Source organism: Gymnoscopelus braueri, assembly GCF_963280865.1.
Source record: "Gymnoscopelus braueri genome assembly, chromosome: 3".
Classification (NCBI taxonomy): Eukaryota; Metazoa; Chordata; class Actinopteri; order Myctophiformes; family Myctophidae; genus Gymnoscopelus; species Gymnoscopelus braueri.
In genome coordinates, this window is record NC_137612.1 from 47,647,597 (window position 1) to 47,665,376 (window position 17,780).

The window sequence follows — 17,780 nt, forward strand, 5'->3', positions numbered from 1 at the left end:
AGTCAGCCTACCACAATGAATGACAGTGTTGCCAGATTTTGTGAGAGAAATAAGCAACCAGGACTATGAAAACAAGCCCAAAAGAAGCGACTAGGCCACGTGAGCACTTTAAACCTATGTGCATCTGATATTTGAAAATAGCAGATCTACAAGCTCGATACGTTGTGAGCTTGTAGATCTACTATTTTCAAAAAAAGATCTTGAAAAAAAGTGACAAATGTGGAATATTTTTGAAACATTTTAACAACACAAATCTGGTACAGGGGTCCCTGGCACTAAATATTTTCAGATGGAGGGGTCCTGGGACAAATACATTAATTTGGGGTTCCTTGAAATTAAAATGTTTGAGAACTACTGGTTTAAACAACATTAGAAAGGAAGGCCAAATAAGCAACTACACAAGGCGCAACCCGCAACTACCAATATTTACAAGCAACTTTACAGAAAAACTAGACCAAAGTTGCGTACTTGCTTATAATAAGCAGACATGGCAACCCTGGACCAGCAGCAGCCACTGGGTAAAAGAGTGGCGGCTTCTCGGTTTCCTATCAGGAGCCAATCTGTTCCTCCTGACACAGATGACAAGAGAAGCAGGTCAGTGATAGGCTAATCTCCTGGCTGATGGCCGCTCTCAGGTTTCCCATTATGAGAGCATTATTCACCTCGTCTCCTACACTATACAAATGTCCTGCTTAATAATTCAGGTCCCTGCTGAACAGGGACAGCGGTGTTGAGCTCCCAACAGTGAGGGCGGTGATAGCTAACAGAGACAGCCACGATACATTTCCATCAGCCAGATTTTCAGACAGGTGCATGGTTGACATCTTGTCGCTCTTCTAAACCGCTTGTTCTTTTTGTCCTCTCTCTAGGTTCTACTCCGCTGAGATCATTTGCGGCCTTCAGTTCTTGCATACCAAAGGGATCATCTACAGGTGGGAACATAAGCATAGGCTGCATCTGCATACCATGCAGATAGATGCATGCACTTAAAGTCATACTGTGTAACTTTTTCAGTTAAACAAAAGTTATTTTTGATATAATCTTTCACTGTTATATTAGTCACAATAACCATTCCCATTTTTTTGTCAACTTCTTTAAAAAATCTTCTTCAAAAATGACTTATTTTCTATCAATTATACACCCCATGAAGCATTGAATTCATGATTTTTTTTTTTTTTTATCGAAATCCTAAGCCAATAATTTGATTTCCGGCGGAAAGATGCTAATGTATCCGGTAGGAGACTCAAAGGAGACTCTTTGAGTCTCCTATCCGAAATACACCCGGTCATCAAATTATTGGCTCAGGAATGCGTCAAAAACCAAACATTTTTTTTTCTTCTTTTCGGTGTGTAATTGATAGAAAATATGTCATTTTTGGGGTGAACTATTCCTTTAAACACTATTAAACTGTATTTTTATTAGCGAGTGTCTGCCCCCGACACACTCAAAATGATTTACAGTTGGCACCGGAAATGTGCAGGAAATGTATTTATTCATGTGTTTTAGCATTAATAAATACCCTTTGTCTCTCTGTTTCCAGAGATCTAAAGCTGGACAACGTGATGCTGGATTCCGAGGGACACATTAAAATAGCAGATTTCGGCATGTGTAAGGAGAACGTGTTTGGGGAGAACCGAGCCACTACCTTCTGTGGGACACCCGACTACATTGCTCCAGAGGTACAAAGTTCCACCCAGATTAGCAGGCATTCTTTTTGTCCTTGATTAGGGTAGATGGTGCTAACTTATTTGGTGATTATTACCTCATTCCCTCAGATCCTGCTGGGACAGAAGTACTCATTCTCCGTTGACTGGTGGTCATTTGGGGTGTTACTCTACGAGATGCTCATTGGACAATCGCCATTCCATGGCGACGATGAAGACGAACTGTTTGAGTCCATTCGTATGGATACGCCCCACTTCCCTCGCTGGATCACCAAGGAAGCCAAAGACCTAATGGAGAGGGTTTGTACCATCCTATTCTATCTGCACAATAAAACCAGTCAATTTTTACACTTTTAACCCATTAAAACCGGGAAAGCGTCTGTGTCATTTTAGATTTTAGCGTTGGCTATTCAAAAATAGAAGATCTACAACCTCGTACATCTGCTATTTTTGAAAGTGTGAGGACTACTGATTTAGAAGGCATTTGTAGAATCGGCCTCAGGTCTTAATGAGTTACCTTGCTATAATGTACCTCCAAATATTAGTCTCCTCATTGACTTACATTGCACGATGAAACAGCCAGATCTCAAAATCATCTTTTAGCACATGAACAAATACATACAAAGCCGATTCTGACACTGTATAACATTACAAAACCTGCTTCTGCGTTTTTAAATAAAACAACTTCCTGTTGATTTTACTGTCCGGGATCCCCATCAACAGGACGTTTACATTTTCATTATGAAAATATGTAGGACCAGGTTTTTGTAATGTTATACCTGGGTTCCCACGGTCATGAAATTCCTGGATATATTCTGAAATTAGAAAAACGGGAAAAGGTTTGGAATTTGGAGTTTTTTTTAAATGTTTGGATATACATAGTTATTTGCTATTGATAATGTTCATCAAAAATCTGTCTAACATGACGTGAAATGTGTGAAATGGTAAAATGCAGTGCTGCGCTGCACGAGCTGTACATTGGCAAAATCTGATTTATTTGTGATTGTTTGTATGTTAAAAGAGTGACTTTGAGACCTGTTTCACCGTGCAATGTATGTCAGTGGGGAGAATATTTTGGATTATGTTTTTTTAATCAACAGAGCAACTATTTTTCCAATGTTTGTTACATCATAATTGTCATAATGCTACATCAGTTACATCATGGCAAGGTAACTATACAACTTAAACCTCAACCAAAGTGTAATTGTGCGTTAAATGAACACTAGGGATTATACGGTGTGCCATGTGTGATGCCATGTATTCCTCTATCTATAGCCTCTCTGTCTGAACAGGTTGTTGTTTTTTCACATCCCTTATCCTTTATGTCTTTGTACTTCTGCCCCCCTACAGATGTTTGAGAGAGACCCCACTCGCAGGCTAGGCATTGTGGGTAATATCCGTTTACACCCTTTCTTCAAGACAATTAACTGGCCAGCCTTGGAGAGCAGGGAGGTGGAGCCCCCTTGGAAACCCAAAGTGGTATGTTGTAATCATTTCCTAACAAGAATTAACCATTTTAACCCTATCTGCTTCGTCAACCAGGGTCCCCCAGACCCTCAGGGGGTCAGTATTTGGTCCCCTCCCTTTTCCCTCTACACCAAATCTCTTTGCGTTGTGATGCGTTGTAGATCTGAGTATTTGCCTATTTTTATTGCTGAATGTTCGCCTTGTATGACACGTCCACAATAGGAACGCTAGGGTTCATGTGGTTAAATCATGATAGCCGTAAGACATGGTTTGTGTGTTCAGATCAGATTGTTCAGTTATAACATGTGGTCATTATGTCTTCTATATTTTTCACACTTTTGGAACATGTTTCTGGTCATTCACAGAAAGCAGCCAACGATTGCAGCAACTTCGATCGTGAATTCCTTAGCGAGAAGCCTCGTCTGTCACACAGCGACAAGAACTTCATAGATTCCATGGATCAAAGCGCTTTTGATGGATTCTCGTTCATCAACCCCAAAATGGAGCACCTTCTAGAAAAGTGACAAACACCCCCCCCCACTGTTTGTATAGCAGTGGTTCTCAAACGTTTTAATTTCAAGGAACCCCATAACTCTGAGAGTGTACAAATGGAACCGTAAGGGTCCTTTTAGTTACATTTGTACACTCTCCGAGTTAGAGACCTGTAAGGGTCCATTTGGAACACCCTCAAGGAACCCTGCCTGGACCCCACTTTGAGAATCATTGTTGTATAGCATCGCGGTATTAGAGACAAAATAAAACTAGGGTTACATCAATACTGTTTTAAGGACAGATCACGTAGACGTCAATTCTATTATATGATCAAACCTGTAACTGTTCCGTGTTCAGTATTTCTGTGACCATACTTCAAGCACAAAACAATCATCCTTGGGTACTCGTAGAAATGATAAGAGTAAACTATTTGCCAGAAAAAGGGCCCTTGTACAGTGCATATAGATGTTATTGTGTTGTGTGCATGCCAAGATGTCTAGATGATAATGGCCTATATGAATAATATTTGTATTAGGGTGGGATGCCGGTGTTACAGTCATTTTGTGTCCCTTTTGGTAACGTTTGTTTTATTTAACCCTTTAAGGCCTCGAAGGGAACGCATCTATGTGTCATTTTAAGATTTCGTTGGCTATTCAAAAATAGCAGATATACAAGCTTATAGCGCGGCACTCGCTGCCGCACTATGAGCTTGTAGATCTGCTATTTTTAGAAAAACCGTGAAAATTTGTGCAAATCTTTTATATACATTTTAACTCAAACCTTTGCTTCTGGGGATCCCTGGAACAAAATGTTTTTAGATGGGAGGGGGTCCGCGGACAAATATAATAATATAATAAAAATATAATAATATAAATATAATAATTTGAAAACCATTGATAATATAGCAACATAAGGAGAAAAAAAACTGTTAGGATTTAGAAGACATTTGTAAAATCCCCAGAAGCAAAGATTTGAGTAAAAAACTTTCGCTTTAAAAAATAATATTTATATATTCAAACTAAAGATTTGCACACATTTTCACGATTTTTCAAAAAAATGGCAGATCTACAAGCTCGTAGCGCGGCACTCGGTGCCGCGCTATGAGCTTGTAGATCTGCTATTTTTTGAATAGCCCAAAGAAATCTTAAAATGACACAGATGCGTCTGAATGGGTTAAACTGAGGATGCAAAATGACAAGAGGAAAATAAAAGTTACAGGGTATACATTAAGTCTAGCTTAAGTGTGCAAATGGGCATAAACAGACTGCATGATCCAAAATCTCAGACCAACCACACCATCCATCTCTCGGTATATCTTATCAGTGAATGTTAGTTTCTTTTTTCTTTTTTTAATCTGACTGGTGAAAGTGCATCTTACTGGCAAAGAAGAACTTTTTTTGTGGCTTGTGTGATTGAATAAACTGTGCCATGTAAAGAACAATCTGAAGCAGAGCCGTAGCAGGTAGCCCTGCTATCTCAAGGTGCTGTCCACAGACAGGGAGGAATATGGAGTCATGCTGGGTAAATAATATGTATGGGACTCTATTAGATGCTGTATATATATATCATCTATATGTATATTGATGTACTGTAACATGTATATTGTTGGTGCGCTGAGGATGTAATCGTCCTTTTTTTTGTTTTTCTTTTTTTACTGTCTCCATCTTTTACATCTTATTAAAAAACCATCAACTCCCAAGTATTTTCCTTTGAGAAGCGCCTACTTCGACATAATAATTTATGTCCACATGTTCAATACTAGTTTTGGCTGAGGCATAAGAGAGCATTATGTAGTGGGTTTACATTTGATGTCTGTCTACACATGCAGACAGACGTTACTGTGTTCTTGTGTGGAAGGTTTCATGGAAAACTAAATATTAACACACAACTGACTTCTATGCTCAAGGATATATATATATAAGAGAGACTGTGCCCAATGAAAATGACTGGATTAAGCTGCAATTTATAACCTATCCTGGCATTTTAAAGGCTGCTGTAAATACCAGTTTCCTTGTGGTGGTGGAAAGTAACTAGGTACATGTACTCAAGTACTGTGCCTAAGTACATATTTGAGTATTTTTTTTTACTTTACTGGAGTATTTTAAACTTTCAGTACTTTAACTTCAACTCCAAAAAGCAAATATTATAATTTTACTCCACTACAATTATTTGAAAACTTACTTAGTTACTTTGTAGATTTTGATGATTATTAAAAAAAACACACATTAACCACTTCAGCCATATACTTTGGCTATTTGAAAATAGCTGATCTACAAGCTCACAACGCGTCGCTTTGAGACGCGTTGTGAGCTTGTAGATCTGCTATTTTCAAATGATTTTCATACATTTAAAAACTTGTGAAATGGGACATTCTGCATAATGAGTACTTTTACTTTAGGTACTTTATGTATATTTTGATGCCAATACTTTTATACCTTTACTCAAGTAATTACTCAAGTAATTACATTGCAGTATTGATACTTTTACTTAAGTGTGAGTTTAATCATGAGTACAAATGTGAGTACTTCTTCCACCACTGTTTCCTTGCAATCCTACCAATCGCCGCCCCCCCCGCATTTCTTTAAATAAATAAATAAAATAAATAATAATCATATATGTATATAAATATATATATAAATATATATATATATATATATATATATATATATATATATATATATATATATATATATATATATATATATGTGTGTGTGTGTGTGTGTGTGTGTGTGTGTGTGCGCGCGTGCGTGCGTGCGTGCGTGCGTGTGCGTGCGTGCGTGCGTGTGTACTGTATTTACGAGCAGATTTGTAGGACTCCTACGCCCCCTAATGGCAGTAACATTAACAAACAGATGACTGACGTCACTACTGACGTTGCGTGTGTACGGAAGTAAAATCTACATCTGTTTCACTGACTGCAACGTCAACTTGGCAATGAAGAGGAAGAGCTGCTAATTCACAGACATTTTCGACCTCAAACACACACAGTTCTCACAACATGACGATCTCAACATGACCACGAGCACACTGACACTGTGTTTCTCTCTGATCCTCTGGAAGGCAGTAGGAATCAGCCAGGTTTCTTCAAGATGAGCTCAGAAGACGTTCTGAAGAATGCATCCACTCTCGCATCATACAACGTATTGCTACAGGTAAATGAATGGTGAATGAATACTTCAGAGGCAATACTGTGGAGGCTATAGTACGTTTTTAGCCTCGGATCAAGACTGTCATAGATGTATTTAATCGATTTTTACATTTGCATATCTATGATTGTCTTGGGTTTTACCCCCCGATTGTCACTGAACATCCGCCTGTAAAGTCTGTATTTCTCCAAGCATGTACACATGCAAAATATAAGGTGCTTACCCGGTTGCCCCAAATGTTAACTCAGCATTCGAAATCTTTGTGCAATGTAGTAGTCCGTATTTTTCAATAGATATGTGTTTTAATCCCGTCTGTGCCTGAACGCCATTTCCCCTCTCGTTTACTTCTTGTTTACTTTGAGTGTAATACTGGCGTTCACCGGATGCGCACCGTCACTATGGCCCATCGAGAAATACAGGAAACTTCCGACAGAATCCGACACAGACGTGATTAAAACACATATCTATTGAAAAATACGGACTAATACATTGCACACGGATTCCTAATGTCGAGTTAGCATCCGTGGCTACAGGGTCAGCACTTTGTATGATTTATTTTGTAAATGTGAGGAGAAGTTCTGGCTTTCCGCGCGGATGTCCAGTGACAATTGGGGTGTGAAGCCCAAGACTCATAGATACGAAAGTAATAGTCATACTCGATAAAATACATCTATGATAGTCTTGATCCCAGGCTAGAGGCTATAATATGTTTTGTACTCTTGTGTTGTGGTTTTAATGTGGTCCAAAAGAACAGCAATCTGATTTTGTGTGGATAATTCAAATGATTGATGCATTATATTTCATGTTTCAGGTAATGTTTCGAGTGCTCACTTTCATGCTGAATGCATTCACACTGCGGTTTGTGTCCAAAGAGCTGATCGGTGTGGTCAACGTCAGGTAAGTTAAGCCAGTAGTTCTCAAACTTTTTTTGTGCCAAGGACCCCCAAATTGATATGTATTTGACCGTGGACCCCCATCTGAAAATAATGCACACATTTTAACGATTTTTCAAAAATAGCAGATCTACAAGCTCATAGCGCGGTACGAAGTGACAAGCTATGAGCTTGTAGATCTGCTATTTTTGAATAGCCAAAGTATGAAATATGGTTAAAGTGGTTAAAATGATTGTGACACTATTTTTTTAAACTAATTTAGCTGGGGACCGCCTGGTACACCCCCAAGGACCCCTGGGGGTCCCCGGACCCCACTTTTGAGAACCAATGCGTTAAGCCACTCTGTCATCAGAGCACTGTTCTATACGTGATCAATGCAATAGGCTCTGTGCATAACTATAATCCCAGGTTTCCAGATGGCATAACCGTTCTCTGTTCTGGTTCAGTGTCCCAGCTTTGTTTGATTGGCTTGAACTGGCAGCAGATGGAACGGGAAACACAAATATGACACCCTTATGTGTGTGTGTTAAGCTGCAAAGCCAATCAAATGAAGCTACGGTTAAAATGAACCGGAATAGCTCTGGTGGGTCCATAGTGTTAGGAGGAGTTAAAGGTAGGGTAAGTGATATTTCTTGGTCATTTATATTCATTTGTTAAAAAGGTTAAAGTGCTATATTCTGATAGTAATCATTGCTACAGAGCGTTTGTTCGGTCACAGGGGTCTCTCCAGCTCTTAAGTAAACAGAATATAGTACATTTTCAGGTAGGTGACAACATTTTAAGCCAGTCAGGAGAGAGCACTGAAAATGCCCTTTCTGTTTAATAAAGAGCTGGAGAGACATGGGAGACTCCTTTTACTGAACAAACACTCTATAGCAATGAGTACTATCAGAATATAGAGCTATTTAACACTTATTTTAACCAAAGTAAATCACTTACCCTACCTTTTAAGGAAAACTCCTTCTAACGCTATGGACCAGAGAACCTTAACAGGAAACAGGTTTGCACAGAGTCTATACCTGTGGTTCTCAAACTGTTTTGTCTCAGGTCACCCCTGTAAAATAAAGTTTTCATCCACGACACCCCTGAATTACGCTGTTACTTTATAGCACATTACATTTATGTCTTATTACGCTACGTAAATATGTCAATCTTTCCCCCTAAAATACAACATGTCACGAGGAAAACTTGTCTAATGTCTGTTTCCATTAGGACAGATTGAAAATAACATTGTACTTGACGTTTAACACTTGAACCCCAGCATTCCTATTCTGGGGGGGGGGACATTCGGGAAAAATAGCAGATCTACAAGGCTCACAACGTGTCACGTTGGCGAAGAGATTTGTTGTAGATTGAAAAAGAACGCACCAAGTACAGTGCAAGTAATAAGTATAGAGGGTATAAGTGGTTAAACTGAAGTGATATTGATAAAGTCCAAATATTATCAAAGTATCCTGCGGCACCCCTGGACTTGCATCACGGCACCCTGGGGTTTAGAGCCCGCCTAATCCAGAAATTCAGTTTCCGGTTTGTGTAGGAGTGTTAATGTTCCGACCAAGATGTAATCTTATGATTCCGGGGAGATTCTCAAAGTACTTATTGGAATACTATGTTAATTGGTATGTTGCATGTTTTATTTCTGCTTCGTAGCGACTCTCGAGACTAGACTACTCGACTCTGCATTTATGTGGGGGTAATAACACAGGCACAAACTGGTCACAGAATATTTATTAGAGAAGGTGGGCTCTAGTCTAGACCACATCACACAGAATGGAAACCAGGTTTCCACAGGTACAGCGGAAAGCCTGGTGACGCGAGGATAATAATACGTTCCAACAGAATTACTTAAGCTTGTGTGTGTGTGTGTGTGTGTGTGTGTGTGTGTGTGTGTGTGTGTGTGTGTGTGTGTGTGTGTGTGTGTGTGTGTGTTTGTGTGCGCAGGCTGACACTACTGTATTCCACAGTAGTGTTCTTATCCAGAGAAGCATTCCGGAGGGCTTGTCTGAGTGCGGGAACAGGGACAGGCCATAACTGGAGACAGATCATCAATCTACTGTGGCTGCCGTGAGTTTGACTGACCATAAGCACTGAGACAGAGCTCTTCACTTAAGATCATACACTCAGCTTGCATGGGTTTTTATGTATGAACAGAAGGGCTGGGCGATATGACTTTAAATCAATAGCACTATTATTTCAAACTTTTGCCTCGATAACAAGTAATGAACAGTTGTGTTTTCAATAGTGAAAATAGCAGATCTACAAGATCACAACGTGTCGTGATGCGATGCGTTGTGAGCTTGTAGATCGGCTATTTTCTAAAAAATTCACACCACCTTGGTAAAACGAAGTATAATACAGGGCTTAAGTGGTTAATCAGACTATTATAGTCGTTGATTCGTTGATATAAGATTTATTTTTCAAAATGTTCACAAAAAGGGGTGCCGCTGGCCTAGTGGTTAAGGTGCATACCAAATACTGTATAGGCTCTAAAGCAGCCTGACGGGTTCAGCCTGACGGATTCGATTCCCGAGCCTGGCGACCTTTGCTGCGTGTCACTCCCCGTCTCTCTCTCTCCCTGTTTCCTGTCTCTTTCTACTGTTTACTATCAATACAGGCAGAAAAGCCCCAAAAATATATTTAAAAAGAAAAAAATATCACAAAAAAACAGTGGTGGAAAGTAACTAAGTGCATTTACTTAAGTACCGTACTTAAGCATAATTTTGAGGTACTTGTTCTTTACTTTTTAGTATTTCCAAATTCCAAAACTTTTACTTCTACTCCACTACATCTCAGAGGCAAATATTGTACTTTTACTCCACTACAATTATTTGAAAACTTTAGTTACTTTGCAGATATACATTATTACATTATAAAACATACATTAACCACTTTAGCCCTATTTTATACCTAGGCTATTTGAAAATAGCCGATCTACAAGCTCACAACGCGTCGCATCGCGACGCGTTGTGAGCTTGTAGATCTGCTATTTTCAAACATTTTAGTACTTTTACTTTTGGTACATTTTGTTACCAATACTTTTGTACTTTTACTCAAGTAAATTTTGAATTCTGGACTTTTACTTGTAACGGAGTACTTCTATATTGCAGTATTGATACTTTTACTTAAGTAAAACACCTTCTTGATTACTCGATTAACCTAATACGAGCGAGATCAGCCCTAATGTACAGCGTGTGTGCCTTTTTCTTTTCTCCAAGGCTGCCCCTGGGTGTGTTATGGGCGTCCCTCCTGGTGTACGTGTGGCTGTGGCTCCTGGAAGTCCCAGACCCCCAGGCCGTCCCACACTATGGCCCCGCCGTGGGGATCTTTGCTCTGGCCGCCGTGCAGGAGCTGCTGGCCGAACCCCTCTGGGTCCTGGCCCAGACGCACATGTTCCTCAAGCTCAAAGTGGTAGCAGAGAGCCTAGCCATGCTCGCCAAGTGCATCCTGACGGTGGTTCTGGTGGTCTCCGCTCCAGAGTGGGGGCTTTACATCTTCTCTGCTGCTCAGGTAAAAAAAGAAGAAGAGATGAAGTCTCTTCCCCACTGCTGTTACTGTCAATGAAAATGTTTCCATGCTTGCTATTTATTATGTGAAGGTATTTTAACCCATTAAAACCGGGTTACGCACTTTAACCATTATTTTATACTTTGGCTATTCAAAAATAGCAGATATACAAGCTCATATGAGCTTGTAGATCTGCTATATATATATTTTTAATCGTGGGCAAATCTTTGAATATATATATATTTTTTTAAAGCAAACATTTTTAACTCAAATCTTTACTTCTGGAGATTCTACAAATGTCTTCTAAATCCCCCCCAAAAAAGAAAGAAAAGTATGTTACTATATATATCAGTGGCTCTCAAACTTTTTCATGTCAAGGACCCCCAAAATGATATGTATTTAGCCACGGACCCCCATCTCAAAATATTATGTTCCAGGGACCCCCAGAAGCAAAGATTTGAGTAAAAAGTGTTTATATATATTTAAAGATTTGCACACATTTTCACGATTTCTTTCCTCAAAAATAGCAGATATACAAGCTCATAGCGCGGCACTCGGTGCCGCGCTATGAGCTTGTATATCTGCGATTTTTTGAATAGCCAGAGAAATCTAAAATGACACAGTATGCGTTACCGGATTGAATGGATTAAGGCATAGCTTTTGTTCTTAGTTTGTGTACACAGGGTTCCTGGTGTTGTGTTATGCCGTCTACTTCATACGGTTCCTGGGTTCTGACGATGCCGACAAGAAGTATTTTCCCGTGCACAGCGTTGGAGACTTGCTGCCGTGGACGAATAAAGGAGAGGTACTATTTACAAATAAAATCTCGCCTCAGCTCAACGTCGGTGATCATTCACCATTCAGTAAATATCACATACCTAGCCTTTTAGTCGCCCTGGGTGAGGGGGCTGATAAAGGACCGAGAGGCTGATAATGGCCAAGACAGCTGACCAATCAAGTGCAAATCAAAGTGCCATCATGTGCTGAACTGTCACCGTTAGCATAGCATCCTTGCTGTTGAAAGAACAGCATTTTACAACTCTTGAGAGTGTAAAATGAAACCAAATGGACCCGTAAGGGTCCATTTGGTTTCATTTTACACTCTCAAGAGTTAAATCATTGTTTAACATCTGCATTGCTTAATTTACAAGAAGTCTACACAATTAGAGAATGTAGAAGAATTGTTATTTTGATCAACGTTTGCCTGTTGTCTCTCCTATGGCACCAACATCCATACAGCATGGAATTGTGGACAAAATCTTATCCAACGACAACAAAATATTTAAAGTTTTGGGTCTGAACAAATGGTCCGTGGCTCAAATGCCAAATAAATAATGGACCTTGATATGAAAATGGTTGAAAACCACTGCTCTATACGGAGCAATGCAGAGCATCAAACCAAAGAATTTCTGGTTACAAGACATTCGGTCTCAACACAGGGCTTCCGTGTCACCTTGTATTGTTGTTTTTCCTAGCCCCTAATCGACTGGACAATGGCCAGGCTGACCTGGAGCTTCTTCAAGCAGTCCTTCCTGAAGCAGATCCTGACGGAGGGCGAGCGCTACGTCATGACCTTCCTGAACGTCCTCAGTTTTGGAGACCAGGGCGTCTACGACATCGTCAACAACCTGGGCTCCATGGTGGCTCGCTTCATCTTCCTGCCCATAGAGGAGAGCTTCTATGTCTTCTTCGCCAAAGTGCTCGAGAGAGGACGTGATGCCAAGAAGCAAAAACAGGTTAGCACCCTTAGGCCTGAGTTATAACGCCTTGCACTGTGACAACTTAAGCTCACAACAGCTTCTTGTGAGCTCGTAGGTCGTAGATATTTCCGTTGCCCGACACTTTTTTTTATTTTGGTCATCAGTTCAACCATGTAAACAATACACTCCAACAACAACAACAACAACAACAATAATAAATTATATTACATAGTTATGACCAAAAAAGGTATAGGCTGAAGCTAATAAGCTTATTCTACCTACCCTTTCTACATACGGAACATACATGACAAACAAAGAAAACTGATTTTGAAGTCTTAACAAAAGAAAAACAGAAAAAGAAAAACAGAAACGAAGAGAATACCCCCCCCCCTTTATGCTACATAATTAATAATCATAATGCATGATCATAATTCTTGGCGCGCAACTGAAGTATAAATCACTCCAACATAACCCAGCATACCACTGCCTTTGTGAATGGTTGATCAGGAATCCCCGTCTGCTGTTTAAGCCATTAAGACCGGGAACGCATCTCTGTGTTATTTTTAGATTTCTTTGGCTATTCAAAAATAGCATATATACAAGCTCGTAGCGCATTACAAGCTTGTAGATCTTTTTTCTTTTTTTTTTTAATTATTGAAAATTTGTGCAAATCTTATAATAATTTTTTTTTAGCAATTTTTTTTTAGAACATTTTTAACTCAAATCTTTGCTTCTGGGGGATTCTGCAAATGTCTTCTTGTTGTTGAAAAAAACGTATGTTGCTATAATATCAGTGGTTCTCAAACTTCTTTGATGTCAAGGACCACCCAAAATAATATGTATTTGTCCACGGACCCCCCCATGTCAAAATATTTTGTTCCAGGGACCCCCAGAAGCAAAGAGTTGAGTTAAAATGTATATATATATATATTCAAAGATTTGCACACATTTTCACGATTTATTTTCTCACTTGTATATCTGTATATCTGCTATAAAATTACACTTTCCTGGTCTTAATGGGCTGTGTACCAATACCAATCCTGTACTGAAATAGATGAGGTAAGTCATGGTACTAATGCGGCATGTTGCTTTGAATGCAGGAGGAAGTCGCTATCGTGGCCGAGGTCCTGGAGTGTCTGCTGAAGTTGGTGCTTGTGATTGGTCTGATTATCACAGTGTTTGGTTATGCATACTCTCACCTGGCCCTGGATATCTATGGAGGCTCTCTGCTGAGTAGTGGGGCAGGTCAGTCAGCTACTGTACTTACAATATCACAGGAGACGGTATGAGTGAACTTGAGACATTCTGATGCATTATTGATCATGGTGATTTTGTACACTTTTGAAGGGCCCACTCTGCTGCGATGCTACAGCTGTTATGTGCTCCTACTAGCTGTCAACGGTGTGACTGAGTGCTTTGTGTTTGCTGCCATGAGCCAGGAAGAGGTTGACAGGTAATCCAACGCACATACAGTAGACACGCAAATGCACATATATACTGTACGCATCATACAAATGCACATATATACTGTACGCATCACACAAATGCACAGAATTGAATGATAACGGGTCAGTTAAAGGGGGTGTAAGTGATATGTTTGTGTTAAAGTCAAACTGTGTAACATTCATTGTATTTAGTAGTCTTTTTTTAGCAAAGCACCGTGTAGTTCTGTAATTACAGCATTTTTCTGTGCGGAAGTACAGCTAAAAAAGGACTGCTGCAGGGTAAAGCAACAACAAGTCATGATAAACTGTATTTATCAACTGTAAAATGCATAAATAAAAACAATTCCGTTACATTTACGATGCCTATGTCATTTTGGTGTCGACACCATAAAAATAGTGTTTAGAAAAGTTGTCAAAAACACATAAATGTGGATAAAAAAAGTATTTTGTTAAAAAGTTGTATATTAAATAGTGATAATTGCTGTAGAGTGTTTGTTCAGTAAACAAACTCCAGCTCTTTAGTAGACAAAAAAGAAATCGGGTTGGGATACCAATTAAAAATTAATTTATTATTTTCAATTTCATAGTGTTTCAGTTCTGTTTGCTTTGATACCCCTGACCTTACATTTTTGTTTCAGTTTATTTAAGAGCTGGAGTGATAGAGAGACCCATGTTACTGGACAAACACTACAGCAATGATTACTATCGGAACATAGAGGTTTAACTTTGAACTGAACAAACACTCTCTTTGAATATAGAACTATTTAACACTTACTTGAACAAAAATATATATATTATACAGTAACTTACACCCCCTTTTAATGCCGTTTTTTTGGTCTGTTTATTGTGTCATTAGGTATAACCTGGTGATGCTGGGCCTGTCTGGGTCCTTCCTGTTCCTCTCCTACATTCTGACACAGTGGGCAGGGAGTGTGGGTTTCATACTGGCCAACTGTCTGAACATGGGCCTCCGAATTCTGCACAGCCTCATGTACATCCAGCGCTACTTCCAGTGGAGTCAGTGGAGGCCCCTGCGAGGCCTGTGGCCCGCCCCAGCTCTGCTGCTCGCGCTTGGTGTCAGCGCAGTCATCACTGCCATCTCAGAGGTACCAACTAACCATGTCTCTGTCACTGTAAAGATTTACGTAATTCATTATGTGTCGCGTTTTTCGCTTGAAAATCTGTTATTATTGGCACGTGTCATCTTTTGACAAAGTATAATTTATTTTCGGAATGTATGTCTGTCGTGGTGCTATTTCAGTGAATATGAATATGAATTTCATGAACAAGTTTAACCACTTGTGAACAAAAGGAAAAGGTCAATCCTAATGCTTCCAACATATTTTAATAAAGCGGTAAAAAAAACTAAAACGTTTCGGCCGATGTGGCCTTCGTCAGGTATAAGTTTAAGTTTAACCACTTAACACCTTTTTACAAAATAAAATTAATAGATACTAATTTGCCAAATACAAGCTGAGCTTACCCAAAATAGGGACTGCGGGACACCATGTCACATGCCCAAAATAGGGACGTCAAATTGAAAGTAGTTTATAGACTATAATGAATGACTAAAGATCATCCGTGGTCCTAACACACACCTGCCATTTCCGCCTATTCTAGGGTCTATTTTGCTGTGACAGTGGATGGATATTGAGACTGGTCCATATCGCTGTGGGAGGAGGATGTTTACTGGTCGTGCTGGTCACTGTTCTCCTGACGGAGCACAAACTTGTTCAGTTTGTTAGGACACAGCTTTTGTCTCGATACACAAAGAAAGACACATAAATCTGTCTTGAAATAGGCATATTGGACTGGAAGGACATTTTGACCCGAAACATCAGGTGGCGAAAACATCGGGTCTCAAAGGACTGAAGGGGTTCCCCCCCCAAGGAGATTACCTGTGTGTACGTATGTGTGCATTCATGGGTGTGTGTATGCATGCATGTGTTATTACAGGTGATGTGGACCAATTCTACGCTGGACCAATTCTATGTTATAACATAGGAGTATGAAGAAGAGATGCCATTATTTTCTTTAAGAGTTTCAGTGGCACATTTATTTTACAGTATCAGTGTATAGTTTTATATAGTGATTCATATATATGTTAAATTCTTGGGTAGTTATGAATGTACGACGTACGTACCTTGGGAGCAGTGGTTCAGTACTGAATAGTAATCTGTCATGGGCAGATTGGTGAAATAAGAGGGGATGAATGAGGTTGGTGCATGCGTTAAGCTTAATTCATACTAAATCGTACCATGTTGTCGGTTGCCGAAAATAACTGATTTTCAAGCAAAGGTTTCAGCAAGCGATACCGTTGTACTGTGGAGTATAAATTAAGCATCTGTTACAAATTCGAATAAAGCTGTGTGTACCAATACCAATCCTGTACTGAAATAGATGAGGGAGGTGTGTGTGAGTGTGTGTGTGTGTGGGTGTTTCTGTCAGGGTATCTCTTTCAAATAAGTAGATGGAACACTAGCCACTTAAGCTCCTAGTCTAAACATTGGCATGAGTGATGACACATTGCATTTTTAAACTGGCTTTTTGTCAACTGGGAGACTTAGGCAGCGCATTGGACTATTTGTCAAGTAAAGTAGCAAAGTTGAACGTGTTACATAGCATCATAGAATCACATTGTACGTGATCATTTAAAATGTCCATTTTAACATTAGAATCATTTATTCATTTGTTTATTTAGACTGGACACCTCATATTAATGAACATTACATAATGCAACGTGAATACACCAGATTTAGCAAACATGCTAATTTACATCCGCAGTCCCCACAGAAAAACATATAAAAACAAAAACAGGCAGACAGTGGAATACATTACATTACTCAGGGAAACGGAGCATAAAACGTAAATGGTACAAAGATACAAAGGTGCAAAGTATATCTATTTAAGGCTAAGACTAAATCAAGTTCTAGCTAAATGGCTCGTGTAGTATTCCACTGGGAAATTAGCGTTTTAGAGGGCAATGTATACTTCTGTATACTAAAGTGAGTTGTGTATAAAGTGCAGTATTGCTTTCAAGTAGTACAGGGATACGTCAGTGATATATTTGTACAGTCTGACAGAAAATGACACCTCATTATAAAAATGTCTAAGATGTGTTGATTACAGTCCTCATCCTCATAAAAAAGAATACACCTTTTAACTAGAGGGACGTATCGTGTGGTTGGCAGAAGTCAGCATGAGCTCAGACATTGTGTTCTGTGCCAGGTAATGTCTTTTATACAAAGGGCTGCTGGAATTAGGGTCCCCAAGGGCAGAGTAATGACTGAACAGGAAGGGGTGGAGCCAGCATTCTTTAGTTGCAATGTAATGTATTTTCTTTTTGCTTTGTCCTTTTGGTATCTGTAACTGCGGCATAATGTCTCTCAGTAAGGTTAAAATGTAGCGACAACTATATATATCAAGGAATGCAAATTCAGAAGTGACCAATACTGTAGAAAGGAACTTT

At 39.4% G+C, this 17,780-nt stretch overlaps 2 protein-coding genes across 3 annotated transcripts in view; both read left to right on the top strand.

Moving 5' to 3' along the window:
* prkcda (protein kinase C, delta a) overlaps window positions 1–3,661 on the top strand; it is a 29,634-nt gene extending 25,973 nt beyond the window's left edge. For both annotated transcript variants that reach the window (XM_080424111.1, XM_080424110.1), the window contains 5 exons: window positions 870–932; window positions 1,541–1,679; window positions 1,776–1,964; window positions 3,015–3,143; window positions 3,497–3,661. In XM_080424111.1, coding sequence (XP_080280237.1) covers window positions 870–932; window positions 1,541–1,679; window positions 1,776–1,964; window positions 3,015–3,143; window positions 3,497–3,655 — 679 coding nt within the window. In that variant the 3' untranslated portion in view covers window positions 3,656–3,661. The remainder of the gene's footprint in view (window positions 1–869; window positions 933–1,540; window positions 1,680–1,775; window positions 1,965–3,014; window positions 3,144–3,496) is intronic.
* A 2,882-nt stretch (window positions 3,662–6,543) lies between these two features.
* Window positions 6,544–17,312, top strand: rft1 (RFT1 homolog). The gene is made up of 10 exons (XM_080423191.1): window positions 6,544–6,775; window positions 7,581–7,666; window positions 9,604–9,726; window positions 10,878–11,169; window positions 11,837–11,971; window positions 12,642–12,902; window positions 13,967–14,111; window positions 14,214–14,319; window positions 15,168–15,417; window positions 15,932–17,312. The coding sequence occupies exons 1-10, from the start codon at window positions 6,713–6,715 to the stop codon at window positions 16,094–16,096; spliced, it is 1,626 nt and encodes a 541-aa protein (XP_080279317.1). The 5' UTR covers window positions 6,544–6,712; the 3' UTR covers window positions 16,097–17,312.
* Window positions 17,313–17,780: the final 468 nt, after the last annotated feature.

Coding starts and splice junctions, on each gene's coding strand:
- rft1 (XM_080423191.1), top strand. CDS start 6,713: ATGAGCTCAGAAGACGTTCTGAAGAATGCATCCACTCTCGCATCATAC. Junction 14,112..14,213: donor TCTGCTGAGTAGTGGGGCAG/GTCAGTCAGCTA, acceptor ACACTTTTGAAG/GGCCCACTCTGCTGCGATGC. Junction 15,418..15,931: donor TCATCACTGCCATCTCAGAG/GTACCAACTAAC, acceptor CGCCTATTCTAG/GGTCTATTTTGCTGTGACAG.